The sequence below is a fragment of the Vidua chalybeata genome, chromosome 19, assembly GCF_026979565.1.
Source record: "Vidua chalybeata isolate OUT-0048 chromosome 19, bVidCha1 merged haplotype, whole genome shotgun sequence".
NCBI classification, from domain to species: Eukaryota; Metazoa; Chordata; class Aves; order Passeriformes; family Viduidae; genus Vidua; species Vidua chalybeata.
In genome coordinates, this window is record NC_071548.1 from 10396096 (window position 1) to 10410954 (window position 14859).

Consider the following 14859-nt stretch of genomic DNA (forward strand, 5'->3'; position numbering starts at 1 on the left):
CCCCCTTCCGCCGCCTCTCCCGCCTTCGCCGCCGTCTGTCGGGTTTTCGCGCCGCGGCCGTGACGTCACGCGGCTATCGCGTGCCCTCACCAGCTGACGTCACCAGCCGCCGGTCCGTGCCCCGGGGCCGCCTCCCGCTCCCGCTCCCGCCGCGCTTCCCGCCCCGCCCCGCGGATGCGCGGCCCTTCCGGGGCCGAGGTCCGCCCGCCCCGCCCCGCCCCGCCCGCCGCCGCCGCCGCCGCCTCGCTGCCGCCGCGGCTGCCCATGGAGGCCGCCGAGGCCGAGGTGCGGCTCCTCTTGCAGGAGGCTCGGGAGAGCATCGAGGCGGCGCGGAGCTACCGGCGGGAGCTGCAGCAACGGCTGCGGGGGCTGCACCAGGCGCGGGAGCAGGTGGGGAAGCGGGACGGGACGGGACCGGGCTCTCCGGAGTTGCCCCGGGGAGCCCGGCAGCAGGGACCCCGCTGGGGTGGCGGCGGGCCCTGGCCGCTCCTCTCCCGGGGCACGGTGTTTGTCCATGGTTCCTGTCCGCCGGGAGAGCCGGGATGGGGCTCAGGTGTGGGGAGGGTGAGGAGGGGGAGCCCCGCCGGGCCGGGGCTGATGGGAGCCCTGGCACCGGCGTGTGGCCTCGGGGGTGCCGGAGATGGAGCGCGTGGGAATGGCAGGTGTGCGATGTGTCGGAGGAAAGGGATGCGAGCCGAAGTCTCTTAATGAGCTGAGCTTCATTTTCCGGGACCATAGGGAGCTTTCTCAGGCAAGAATAAATATCTTAAAGGACTACGTTTCCCAAAGTAGCCGGGATGCTAAGTCTGATTCAATAGGGTGTGTTATACCCATCTTTACATCAGATACCTGCCTGGGCAAGCTGCTCCCTGGTTTGGATGCTGTGCTGGAGGCTGCTGTCCCCATGCACCGCAGTGCCTGGGTCACGTACTCGTGGGTCAGGCAGGAGGGCTGCCAGCATTCCCGGTTAGCTGGTTTGTCTGGAGCCAGGGCAGAGCTCCCGTTGGGACTGTGACCCACCCGCCGGGAGATGCAGGAGCAGATAGGCAGGTGTGGGCAGGGAGAGGCACAGTGCAGGGCTGGCTCCTCTGCTCAGGCAGCCTCTCAGCCTATGGAGGTTTGCAGAATGGAAGCGATGCCTTGCTGTCTTTGATTGAGCTCTGCGAGGGGTAAATAAAAACCCAAACAAAGCCAAACTCAGGGAGTGTTTCCGTGGTGACCTGTTAGTTTTTCTGAGGCAGATCCCGTTAGTGCAGAAACCTGCTGTGAATCTGCTGGGTGAGTGTCCTGCTCCCAGAGCATGCTCTGGTGATCACTGGACATTTAATTAGGCAGCATTGAAACCACAGACTGCTTAAAAAAATGAATTGTTCATGGCTGTCTTTCATCCAAACCTTGTCATCTCAAAGTGTTGCTTGGCAGTTCCAAGGGCAGTGAGGGTGTAGTTAGCTCACCTTTCCTTTTGCTCTTGGGGGCAATTCCCCTGCTGTGTGCATGTTTCTGTTTTCTCTCTTTCCATCTTCAGGACCACTTGCTGTTTTGTGCACATCCAAGAGTTCCCTGTGTTCCCAAAGTGCTGAGTGTGCTAGGCTGGGGTTTGTATAGTGGCAGCTTTATTATTTGAGGACTGGTTGGCTGATGTGATAGGACTGGAGGGCTCACGCTGCATCCTTTTCCTTTGGACCAATGGGACGTGATTTTCTGCAAACTTCACAGAGCTCTGTGTGTTCAGGGACTTGCATTTCCTCTTTTGCATGATGAGCAGTATCTAATTCTGTGGCTGAGCTGCTGAATTTCTGTCTGCCTGTAATGGAGGTAAAATGCTTGGACAAGTGAGCGTTCTGTCTTCCTTTGCCCCACCCCTTCACAAAGCTAAATACTTCCTTTTTTTTTTCCTCATGCATTGAACTTGCAAGAAAAGGGAAACAGAGCTGTGTGGCAGCTGCAGAGCTTCATGAATATTAGTTGAAGAGGAAATTTATTTTACCTAACCAGAGAACTTCCTGTGTTGGTTGTCTGTGCTTCTAAAGATCTAGAAATTACGTGTAAGGCCGTCAGCGTGTTGCAGCATTTCCTCGTGTGCATGACTTAGAAAAGTTGTTCACAGGGAGATGTTTACTTCTGATCTTTGCATCTTTAGCTCAGGGATGTTCAAGTGTGTTTTCTTCCCTAAAAGCCAGATTCAGAAAGTTTGCAGAAATTTGAATGAGCACTTGTAGAACTTTCTGTGGTCAGGTTCTTCCAGAATCAACACAGACTTGCTGTTCACCCTGTCCGGTCCCCAAGGGTAGCCGTTTGAACAAAATTGAAAAGAAAGCAGTTTTATGAGGATTTAAAAAATCCAGTGAAGTGATAGCACTTGGAAAAGTGCTCCTAGATAGTCTTCTAAAAGTCTGATAGGTTTTTGTTTGCAAGGAGGATTACCAGAGGATGGCAGAGTGGTTTTTATGTAGGATTACAGCAGTGGGGTTTTTTTGAGGGGCAGCAGGGAGGAGATCTACAGAGCATTTGGATTTTTCTGACAAGAAAAATTCCTTGATTGAAGCACCTATAATCCAAGTTATATTTTGCTTAGTTAATATGCTCTTCCCCTCGTCCAGGCTGGTTTCTTTGCCTCCCTCCCTGCTGTACATGTACTAAAAATTACTTCACTAATTTCTTAACTGCCAGTGGTCCTTTTTTAAAGCAGACTCCACTTGCAGCTTTTCTATAGCAAGTGTAGATGAGATGCTTCAGAAAAATAAAAGATGTGCATGGCCTTTGCCTTTATCCTGAATTCTTCTTTCCTGTTACCTGAATTCAGATCAAAGATAGTGCAACATTGACCAGAGATGTGCTTGAGCAGCATTTTAGCGATTTGAAAGGGACCCTGAAGAAGCTGCTGGACGAGCGACTGATGTCCCTGCTGCAGGAAGTGGATGTCATAGAGCAAGAGAGCATCAAGCCCCTGGATGAGTGCCAGAAGCTGATAGAGCACGGAGTCAGCACGGCCGATGATCTGCTCCGGGAAGGTGAGGCAGGACCTGCTGCTGAGTCTTAGCTCTGTCTTCCAGTGAGGGTCTGTCAAAAGTCTGGAATATTCCCATTATTATCAGTGTGTTTGGCTCGTTATCTCAAACTAAATGTTAAGAATTGGGTAGATGTAGTGAAGAGCTGATCATGATCATCTCCTACAAATCTGTATTTCAACATTTTGCTCCAATCCTAGAGTGTACATATGTCAATGTAGCCTCTCCTAGAGGGCAGAAAGTACCCATTTGAGAAATATTTCACTGCAGAGACATTCTCTACCTCTCCAGGCTAGACAGAAAAGTATGTCAAGCTACTTTGAAATAAAATACATTGTGGGCACCACTATAGCAAAGTGTCTGTTTTAGTGAAGTAAATTATGTCTGTCTTGCTGAAATAGCAGCTGAAATAAACACATTGTCCTGCTGAGCATGATTATGTTTGCTATTGGTGGGGAACATGAGGAATCAAATGGCCACTGTATGGGGAAAATTTCTCTAAAAAGAATGAGATGAGGCTGACAAAAATGGACATGTAGAATATTTCTGTAAGGGCCAGACTATACCCTGCTGATGCTAAATACCTCGGCAGAAAGGAATGTCACTCTTGCCTGTTTTCCCCAGGCTGGGGAACCTACTGGGAGCATGTCTGAGCCATGAGCATGTTGGCAGTTTCCTTGCATTGTTCTCATGTCTCAACTTTAACTTTCTTTCAGTATGAGCTCAGTTCTGGGAGCTAAAGCACATTGAGCTGTGTCCCAGGGGTGGGAAAGCTCCCAATTCCTCCTCAGCCCTGAGCTTTGTGCTGCTGGGGAGCTCAGTGCCCCCTGCTCACAGGAGCAGTGACCGTGTTTAAGGATTAATATGTTGGGGTTTTTTGTAGCACCACAGCTCTGGGATAGCTGGTATTCACCTTGTTTTTATTTTAACTCTCAGGTTACTGAATCAGCGTGGTGGCAGAAGTTTTTGGGTGAAATTCTGTGGGGTCTGATGAGAAGCTGACTCGCTGCAGTTCCCATTCCCCCGGTTGCTCTGAGCAGGAACATCACCCAGGGCTGTGGGCAGGATGAGCACAGGCTGCAGCTGGGGCAGAGAGGAGTTAAGCCTCTGTGGTTATTAAATCTCCTGCTGCCAATTATGACGTGTGCTTTCCTTCAGAGATTTGTAACGTGTGTAATCCTCCACTTGGAAAAGGACTGAGCTTGCTGAAGTTGTAAATTACCCTAAAGTCAGCAGACAGGAGCCTGGAGCATATGTCTCTGTAAGATGAAGTGTGGGATGCTACTTAATATGGAAAGCTTAGGAAAATACTTGTATTTATCTCCACACGTTAATGCATGGGTTAGATTATTTCCATCATCGTGACAATAGTACCATGTTGATTCTAGCAAACAGAACAACAATTGACATTATCCCTTGCTTTTAACTGCCTGCTTTTTTATTTTCTGATCAGTGAATGTGCTTCGATTTTTTTCTTCATTTAAAGCTGGTGGAGAAGGGGATTAATAATCCTGATTTTTTGTCATCTGACCCCAGTTCTGCTCCTGTCTGAGACCTGAGGCACATTATTGCATCTGTTATGGGTGTGTCTACAGGTAGCTTTGAGAGCTTCAAAAGTTGCTAGATAGGCTTTATATTACCTGTAATTGTATTTTCTAGCTAAGACTAGCAAAAGTGCTGAGAGTGCTTCACATTTAATTGGTTGTTCATGTCAGAACTGGTTATTCTTTGAAGCAAAGAATGCCTTCTGTGGATGTTGTCTCACTAGGAATACTTTTGCTGTTTGGTTGCAGGAGAGAGTGCAGTCGATGGAGATGTGGGACAACAGAATGAGAAACTTTGCAACTTTACAAAAAAAGCTTTACATATTCAGCTAGATAGGTAAGACACCAACATTCTGAGGTGGTCTGAGGCAGTGGCACATGTGCCCTTCTTTGTAGGGGATCTTTTCTCTTTGGAAACAAAAGCTTTCTGCTCCATTGCCTCAAAAAAATCATTTGAGGTGCTGCTGTCCTGTTTGTTTCACAGACTTTCTTTGGGGCTGACACTCACAGAATGGAGGGGGTTTTCACCCTCCATATGTTCTGTGGAAATATAAGCTGTTTATTTGTGAAGGATGAAGCCACTCCCTGTAGAACAGCCTGTGTTTCAGAGTATTTGCTGACAAACAGTCTGGTTAGGGCTGAAACACAGTCTTTTCTGAGTCTTTTAAGTTTGGAGTGCATGTGCCAATTTCTGCAGCTGTTCTCTCTTTGCAAATCTGCACAGGTTCAAGTGTATGGATGAAATATGAATTTGTAGAAGCTGGCCCCTCTCATTACAGCAAACTTTCCTTTCTCAGCTTACCAGAAGTGCCCTCCTTGGTTGACGTGCCTTGTTTATCTGCCCAGCTGGATGACTGCCTCCTTACTATATTGAAAAATCAAATATTCAGACATGGAACTGTGGCATCCCGCCCACCTGTACAGCTGGAGGAATTTGTGGAAAAGCCTGGAGGTATTTTAGTCCGATGGTGTAAGGTAGGTAAAATACCCTCTGTGAAATTCCTTTAGACTTGAGTTTTTTCTAAAAAAGCCCAGACAATCCACTTTCTTTCTGAATTCTATACTGCCTTCTAAGGACTAGTCCACTCCAGTGTGGAGTTAAAAACTTGAGAAGAGGTTTTTATGGTAATGGTGTCATTTAAAGACAAGGTAGTCCAGTGATGGTGTGTGGCTGGTGCTGGGGTTTGTGTCTGCCTGCAGTGACACTTGCTTTAGCAGACCCAGGAGGAGGCTGGACCTGCTCTGTTATGCTTTTACCCCTAAACACATTTGTGTTCCTAGGGAGATGCAGTGGGTAGAAAAAGAAAACATTATTATATTAGCAAGTCCAGTAGCCTTTCTCTTCAACACACAAAAACTATTTTTGAGTAAAACCACTGCTGGTTTTACTCTGTGGAAAAGTGGTGTTTACTGCTGTGGTCTGATGTGGTTTAGTTGTTGTTGGACAGCTCTATGCTCCTTGGCAGCATCAAACAAACCTTTGTTGTTCTAGCAACAGCCAGTCATTGTTGGCCACCCTTCAGTTGTAAAGGATGTGGACTCAGGTTATTAAACCATAGGCACTGCTGTCAGGTGGGGTCTGATTTTCTGTGCTGTACAGGAGTTACCTGAATTTGGTTGTGCCTGGGGGATAATGGAGGGTTTTTTTTGAGGGTGTGTGTGTGTGTAAATATCTTTTGACTCAGATATACCAAAGAACTGGAAATCATTCCCTGGAACAGTTTATGAAGGACAACATTAATTTTCCCTTGCTGTTAAAAACTGGCTCAGAATTTCTTCTGCAAAGTTGTTTTCAGCTTTTGGCTGAAGGATCTTTTTATATCTCTGCTAGAATGAACAGTCTTCTGTTAAATGTTTCTTCTTCTGTAGATATTTTCTAACTGTAATAAAATAATTCTGATACATCTGTTGGTTCAGACGCTGGTGTTGGTTCAGACACTGATGTTACTTTCTACAAGGCACATTTTCTGCTCTGAAATACCTTGTGAGTCTGATCACCTGCAGCGCTGTCCTGACACGTGCCCCTCCAGAGGGGAGAGGAGAAGCAGAGGGGTCCTTTCTGACACAGTGAATGTTTCTGCAGGTGGATGAAGATTTCGTACCCCAGGACTACCGGCTGCAGTACCGCAAGAGCGCTGCCAGCCCCTTTGAGGATGTGTACGTGGGCTCAGAGACAGAGTTCATGGTGCTGCACATCGACCCCAACGTGGATTACCAGTTCCGGGTGTGCGCCCGCGGGGACGGGCGGCAGGAGTGGAGCCCCTGGAGCGTGCCCCAGATCGGCCGCACCACGCTGGTCCCCCACGGTACTGCTCAGCCTCAGCTCCTGAGGGGATGGAGCTGTGCTGTGTGATGGGGTGTCCCTGGCTGTGGGGGCTCTGTGTGACATGCGATGAGCTGTCTCTCTGTCCTGCAATGCATTCTTGGCTTCTTTGGCTGAGGGACACTCAGTGAACCTTTCACAGGTGGCTCACTAATTCCTTAGCCTTGGTAAGCACGTGAGCCAGAAGAAAAGCATTATTTTTTCTTCTCCCTCACCACAACAATAAGGATTTTTGATGACCTACAGCTTATAATAAGCTCTTATCTTGGAGAGAGGAAAACTTAAATTTTCCCTTCACTTACAATTTCTAAGCGCAGTGGGTAATGAAGGCTTTCCTTTTCTTACAATAGGACTTGGCAGGGATTGCAGCAAAGAGTGAACTCCTGGTGAACTCTGAGCTGGAAAATACTTTTTGTAGTTGCAATTTATTTGAAAAACAAATCTCTCCATAAGAAAAAGGCAAAACCAAGACCCTGTTTTTAACATAGCTTAAGCTACATGAGGTGGACTGAGTAGACATTGGGACTGGCTTGATTTTGCACAGACAAGACCACGTTGAGGTTCACAATTTTCTTGCTTTTTTGTTTGTTTTCTTTGAAGAATGGACAACTGGTCTGGAGGGTTACAGCTTGAGCAGCCGAAGAAACATAGCACTTCGGAATGATTCTCAGTCGTGTGGTGTGCTCTACTCCAAAGCTCCTACTTATTTCTGTGGGCAAACATTAACATTCAGGCAAGTCCTTTTTGGGTGGCTGGTGTCTGGTGCATCCCCTGTGAGCTGTCACATCTGAGTCGTGTGTAAACCTGAGGCATGTTTGAGTTGTAAATCAGCTCAGCTCCAGTCAAGGTAGTGCCTCTGTGTGACATCTGACCTTCCTTTAGTTCTGCTTCCTGGCTTTGTAGGAAAACACCTGATGTTTTTGTAGGACCTGCACTTTTATAAAAGTGAACTCCTGAGGGATGGTAAAATACAGCTCATGCTGAGCAGATCTGTGGAATGTTGAACTTCCTGATGTTTTGTAGCAGCTGTTACTGGCTGAAGTCAGTGGAGCTTTGCCTCTAGTTCCTTTTAACCCTGGGTCAGGGGTGCTTTCCTTCCCAGACTATTCACTGTCTCTGAAGACTTTGAACATGAAAACACTGATGTGCTGTTGGGATGACAGTCGGGCAACAATGCATTTAACATGTGAGATAATTAGTGCTGGTCAGACTACTGCTTGAAACTGGCATTAGAAGATCCAGAGTGGAGAAGGGATCTTGTGAATTTCAAGCTTTCCATTTGACACAGAACATGATTAAAAACCTTGGCAGCTTTGCTGCCTGTCATCCTATCCCTGAGATGATGCTGTTTAACAGGGTATGAGGAATGTCCTTGTGGATATGTCAGTTGTGATTACAGACCTCAGAGACTCCGAAGCTTTGTTTAATCTTTTCCCTGGTTCAATAAAACTACTTGCTGTACAGCAGGCAGCCCCCACAGGCAATTGAAAAGGGCTCTTCATGATACCTTCATGACTTATTCCATGGTGTTTCATTTATCCCTTCCTGATCATGGATTATGTTACCTTTAGATGGTTGTAGTGTGAGGATGTATTCAGTTGCTCTGTTTGAGATGGATAAAAAGATCTAAAGCTTTCATTTGAAATCTGTTGCTAGGTTTAACTTCTTTTGGCTCAGCAATGCCTGGGAAATTAAAGGCAGAACCTTGAGGTTTCCCTTGGTTCTCTCTCATTCTCTCTCAGTCCAGTGCTTTTTATCATTTTTTTATTTGTAGCATATGAAAATGTTTTGCTTCACATTTTGGTTATGGACTTCTCTCCAAGAGGAGATTGTTTCAGGATGGCAGAGCTCGAACAAGCACATGTCCACAGGAACTATCGTGACACGAATCTTGAGATTGAAGACAACCCCAAAAATTTGTTCTGTTCCTCTTCCAAGGTCCCAGAGTAGCTTCTTGTTTGGAAGTGTGAGAGATTTTCTTGGGCTGGGAGATGCAGTACTTGGTGCTTGACTTCCTCCAGCTGTTGGAACACAAGTTATTATTCTCCAGCAGCTCTGTGTTCTCTGTGTTCAGGACCCAGGCACCGCTTGTCAGTGAGCAGTGAAGTGTGAGCAGCTTGTCAGTGTCAGTGAAGCAGTGAGCAGTGATAAAAACAGTGCTTTGTATCTATGTTTTAAAGATAAACTCTGGCAGTTGTGCCAGAGGTGAAGCATTTGGCCAAGCTGTAGGAAAACATCACTGCTTTAGGTCAAGTCTCCTGTTGCCTTGCAGCCTCCAGGGAGCGGCCCTTAGGGAAGGGAACATCTCTCCACAGTGACCTGCTCTTCAACTCTCTAAAGCTTTGTTTGCTGTGGGGAGCCACAGTCCTTGTGGCCAGGCACACAGTGATTTGGGCTCACCCAGCAGATGCCCTGTGGTGGTCACACTTTGCCAGGAACCCAGCACAACTCTGCTGTCAGCTGAGGCCGAGGCAGCGCCTGTGGTGCCCCATGGATGGACCTCTCTGTGCTCTGAGGCACATGGAAACTGGTGGGGGTTCACCAGGTTCAGTGTCTGGGCTGCAGTGGCAGAGACAAGGCTTTGTTGTGCACCAAAATGAATTTGAAATCTCCTTTAGGGTTGCTTTGGGAAGACATGGTGGATCCCTTCCAAAGCAAAAGCTTCTTGGAGATTCAAGTAATCGTTTTCCCTTTGCCTTACAGTGCAAGGCTATTGCTCTCTTAGTGGCATTCCCAGGGGACTGAAAAGCCTAATAGAGTGCAAAAGTAAAACATGGTTCCAATTTTATCTTTGCCTCTAAAAAGTTAACCCATTGTGTGCCAGTCCACTGCCCCCTTTAATTGCTGTTTCTTGAAAGTTTCGCTGAAGTTTTCCTTTGCCAACAGCCACAGATCAGTCTGTTCTCTCAAGCTGCAATGAAAATAACAACTGCTTTACTTTCTAGAAAAGACCATCTATATTTCCTGAGTCACTCAGGCTCTCTGTAAAGTAGGATTTAGCACCTTTGAGAGGTGGCAGTACATGAGAAAGGACTCAAGTCCAGAACAGCTCTTCATTGTACAAACTGTGCAGCCTCACTCCTCTGCTTGGGCCCACAGGGAACTGAGTCCCTGGTCATTTGCACAACTTGTTTGTGTTTTCTTCAGAGATTCTTTCCCCAGACTAAAACTCTAAATACAGCTGAGCAGAGGCCAGACATGTAAATGCTCTTCTAGGCATTGCTTGGTTTGCACCAGGCTGATTTATTACAAAAACCCAAACCAAATACAACCCCAAAGCAACACCCCATCCTCATCCTATTACAGCAGGATATGCCAGGGTCCAAAAAACCTATTTTAGTCATGTCTGTTAAATCCCTGATGAAGCTACAGCTGTCTTGCCATAATACATGATGCTGACCAGTAGTGTGATATAGCTGATGGTCCATCTGAGCATATTGTATGCTTCAGACAACTGGAAATCATTTTGAAAGGTCACTTCTAAGCTGTGATAGTGGAGAGTTGTATTAAATAGCACTGGAAGTTTGCAGGAAGCAAAGGTTTGCTTCACATTTTGTGCAGATTAATAGAGTATTGCTCTGTGGAGCTCTTGGGAAAGCTGGTAGGAATTTTGTCATTCACCAGGGATCTCCCCAAAAGTTTGGATGAATTTGTTGAGAGCCCTGGAGCACAGTACAGGGGTCTGGAGTGACTGTCTGGATTTCATGGTATGTTTTGATTCAAAGCTTCAGGTTTTGACTTAACATTTTGGTTGTTAGGATTGAGACCGTGGGACAGCCAGACCGCCGGGACAGCCTGGGCGTGTGCGTGGAGCAGCGGAACGGCGACGACTCCCTGCAGCGGGACAAGGCCGTGTGCATCAGCACAAATGGTGAGTCTGAACCACAGAATTCACAGATCACCTTAAAGATCATCGAGTCCAACCCAGCCCCAACACCTCAACTAAACCCTGGCACCCAGTACCACATCCAGTCTTTTTTTAAACACATCCAGGGATGGTGACTCCACCACCTCCCTGGGCAGCCATTCCAGAACTTCACCACCCTTTCTGTAAAAAACCTTTCCCCTGATATCCAGCCTAAATTTCCCTTGATGCAGCTTAAGGCTGTGTCCTCTGGTTCTGTCAGTTGCTGCCTGGTGAAAGAGACCGACCCCACCTGACTACAGCCAACTTCCAGGGAGCTGTAGAGAGTGATAAGGTCACCCCTGAGTCTCCTTTTCTCCAGGCTGAACCCCCCCAGCTTCCTCAGCCGTTCCTCACAGGGCTTGTGTTCCAAGCCCCTCACCAGCCTCGTTGCCTCCTCTGGATGTGTTTGAGCATCTCAATGTCCTTCCCAAATTTGAGGGGCCAGAACTGGACACAGCACTCGAGGTGTGGCCTCACCAGTGCTGAGTACAGGGGAAGGATGCCCTCCCTGATCCTGCTGGCCACACTGTTCCTGATACAGGCAGGAATTTTCCTTTGCAAAACCCACAGCCCCTGGCTTTTTAGATCCCTGCATTACATATGAGCAACTTTCATGTACGTGCTTCTCATGCAGTTAAAAATCCTTGGTGCAATCACAGATCTCCTCTTCCTGCTCGCAGTTACTGCAGCCTGTTCCCTGTGACAAGACAAATGTAGCAGGGTTACTTCCCTATTTGCCTGCAAAAAATAGAGAGATGTGGTTTTGCCTGTTAGTATGTAGAGAAAATGAGAAATATTGTTAGATCTGCTGACTGTTTCAGGGGCAGTATTTGTAAATGGAAAAGAGATGACAAACCAGTTGCCTGCTGTTACTTCTGGCTCGACTGTGACATTTGACATGGAAGTTGTGCAGTTGGGACCCTGCAGCAACGAGGGAGGAAACTTCAAGCTTCGAGTAACCATCAGCTCTAACAACAGAGAAGTGGTCTTTGACTGGGTACTTGATCAGTGCTGTGGCTCTTTGTATTTTGGATGTTCATTTTCATACCCAGGCTGGAAGGTTTTGGTCTTCTAGCAGTGAGTAAAGGGATTTTTTTGTTCTTGCTGTAAAGTGTAATGTTAAAAGCTGAATTTCCAGCTGTTTGACAACAATCTGGTAAAAAAAAAAACCTGTCTTTATAGTACTTGAACTCCACTATATTGTACTTCATACTGGATTCATTTAAACAATAGTTGTGAAACATGGGATTTGTTACTCCAGAAAAAACTAGAAACAAGCATTTGTGTAGGCAAATTAATTTAAGCAGTCCATCAGACCTTTCCTTTTTTTCCTCTACACTTGATTTTTGTCAGTATTTCATTGTACTCGTCTCAGGGTACGCACATTGTGTAGAATTAACTTTGCTTAAAGCTGCTGCTCTGTGAAATAAGTGTTTTAGGGGTGGTAATGGACCAAAGTTGTATTTATACCACTCAGAGCACAGTATTTAGAGCAGTGAGGTCCTGCTATGCATCCTTGTGCACGATGCTGCCTTGGGAGTCTGCGTGGGCAGCGGGCCCGCCCGCGGCAGCCGCCTCCTCCGCGCACGGTACTGTTCATCCCTCTGCAGCAGGGAGGTCTGAGCCAGCCTGGGGCTCAGAGGGAGCCAGCCTGTTACTGTCTCACTTAAGTGCCTTATTTCCATACTTGAGCTGTTTTCTGTGTTGTCACTTGGAATATGTTTTCTATAGTAGCTGCATGGTGATGCTTATGTTGACCATGCACAGCTGCCTCAAGCAGACCAACAGCCAGAGCAGGATGTGATCCTGAGCCTCTCTGAATGTCTTCCCTGGTCACAATTCACACATAGCCTGTGTCAGAGCAAGTCTCAGTGATTTGGTACCTGAGCTCACCCTGTGGATTGGCAGCTGTGATTCCTCAGAGCCCTCCTAACACTCAGAGACAACCTTCTCTTACTGTCTGACAACACAAGTGCTGTTGTGATGTGCAGGATTCCTGGCAATCCCCAATTCTGCCTGGGTACACTGGGCAGTCAGTGCAGGTGTATGGCCCAGGCACTGCAGACAGACTGCAGCTGCTGCTGGAGCTCCACCTGGAGTAAGGGGGATGGGCTTTGGGTGGGCTTCAGGCAGGCCCTGCCTGCACAGATTTAACCTGGGGCAGTCATAATTGAAGAGATGGTGGCAATTAAGCTGTCTCCTCCATAGAGTAGGATGGAATAAATAATAGTGTGAATTAATTAAATGACTTGGAATTCAGAAGTTATGTAAAGTTACACATTTTTCCTCTAAGGAGCAACTAAGATGGATAGGCTCAGTCTCAAAGAGAGCCTATTCCTGGTCAAAATATTGCAATGCTACTGGATTTAAGGAATATTTTGAAAGTAACACTCACTGACAGGCTTCTTACCTCAAGTTCAATTAAAATTAAATATATTTTATCATGTTAGAGTAGCACTATTTTTATAAAGCCTAGACAATCATACTGCCTTTCCTTCAGTGGCAATGTGCTAGATTAGCCCTCTATGCTACCATAATAAGCTTAAAGCATAAAAGCTTATTTTACAATTAACTAACATCACCCATACTCACATTGTCAGTACAAAAAGATCAGCCATCCTGCCTGAATTTTTGCCCAGGCAGCTGTAGCAGGGTTACAAGAATTTCAGACAAGGAGAATGGCTTGTTGATATTTATACTTACAGGAGAAAAAAATGTGTGCGGATTTAGATAAGTGCAAAGAACCTGCACAAGGCAGAGTTAGGTTGGAATTGGCTGGAAGACATTAAGTGAGGAAGACTGAGCTGCTGCAGGTCAGATCATCCACTGTTAGCCACAAAAGGCCTGCAGTACTCTTAGCTTCTCAAGCTTCACTAGTTCAGTGTTAGGGAAAAAAAGAATACTGGCATATCCTGTGCTTTCAATGTTACTTCAATTCTCCTGTGAAGAGTGTTTTCAGTACTTTTACAAAAAGGTTCTGTAGATAAAAGTGTCAGTCCTGCTCAGAGGGTCAGGCAGGCACTCCAGATAGCAGCTGACTTAAATCTTGCTCCATGTAGTAGGGCTGGCAGTTCTACTTACACACTTCAGGTATCAGGTTCTAGTTCTAACTTAGTACTTCTACCATATGGAAACTAAAATTGTGAATATCCACACTTCTGAGGTACCAATGGGTCAGGTACCTTTTCATCTGCTTTTGGAGGGGCTGGTCAGACTGTAGATTCTGCAGGATATTTACTTACCTATTAGAAAATAAAGCTTAAACCTTGAATTCAGGTACTTCCAGAGGTGGCAATGCTGTGTCAGGTTGTTCAGAATATACATAAAAGCAGCTGAAGATGACTGTGAAGGGCCATGAGAGGCCCCTACTGCTGCCCTGGAGAGCTGGGGAGGCCAAGAGAAGTTTTTCTGCCTTCAGGCTTTAGCTGTGTGTTGAACAAGGACAGTTTGCCAATGCTTCTTTTGTTGTTATTTGTGGTGGTTTTGTTTTTTATTTGAACTTGGCACAAGCCTCGCTGTCCAAATTGCAAATGAGGTACTTTCAGCCACCTCTTGGAGCTGCACCTTGTGAACAGAGGAGGAGTGAAGTCTCAGGGTAAGAGACCAGAGCACTAAAGGAACAAAGGATGCAAAGAAGCGGAAGAGACTTGAACTAAAAGGTGGAAATTCTGTTCTTCCGCAGCAGAGGTCAGCTGGATGGAAAACTTGACACTTCCTTTACAATTTGCACCTCTAGCTCTTGGAGCCCTGCAAGCAACAGAGTGTTAATGGCTTATGAAACCCAATCCTGGAAGTTGTTTTCCTAAGCTAGTACATTAACTTACCTCAACTAAGACTTATGTGTCAAGAGAAATTTGAAATTTTTTAAATAAAACTTTTATCCCTCAACTGTGTATGGTCTAGAAAATTATTTATTGAGGCATAAAGCTGAGCACCACAGCATTCTAACAAGATAAGAAAATGTTTTCTAAAGCATTGTAGCCATCTTTAAGAACTTTTCCCCATTTATTTTTCCCATTTAATCTTCTGTTCCTCAGAAGTACCAATTTATTTCCAGGTTTCCCACCTGTGCACTTA

General features: G+C 46.3%; 1 protein-coding gene across 1 annotated transcript; it reads left to right on the forward strand.

Annotated features, from left to right (window-relative positions):
• The first annotated feature begins 229 nt into the window (after positions 1-229).
• On the forward strand, positions 230-14670 carry CRLF3 (cytokine receptor like factor 3). The gene is made up of 8 exons (XM_053960496.1): positions 230-390; positions 2804-3011; positions 4802-4889; positions 5350-5527; positions 6636-6858; positions 7476-7608; positions 10634-10746; positions 11604-14670. Exons 1-8 carry the CDS (start codon positions 265-267, stop codon positions 11855-11857), a joined length of 1323 nt encoding a protein of 440 aa, XP_053816471.1. The 5' UTR covers positions 230-264; the 3' UTR covers positions 11858-14670.
• The last annotated feature ends 189 nt before the right edge of the window (positions 14671-14859 follow it).

Bases quoted from the DNA above. Each gene is read 5' to 3' on its own strand.
- CRLF3 (XM_053960496.1), top strand. From the start codon at position 265: ATGGAGGCCGCCGAGGCCGAGGTGCGGCTCCTCTTGCAGGAGGCTCGG. The intron at 3,012-4,801 runs GTGAGGCAGGAC...GTTTGGTTGCAG, and splicing joins CGATGATCTGCTCCGGGAAG to GAGAGAGTGCAGTCGATGGA. The intron at 10,747-11,603 runs GTGAGTCTGAAC...TGACTGTTTCAG, and splicing joins CGTGTGCATCAGCACAAATG to GGGCAGTATTTGTAAATGGA.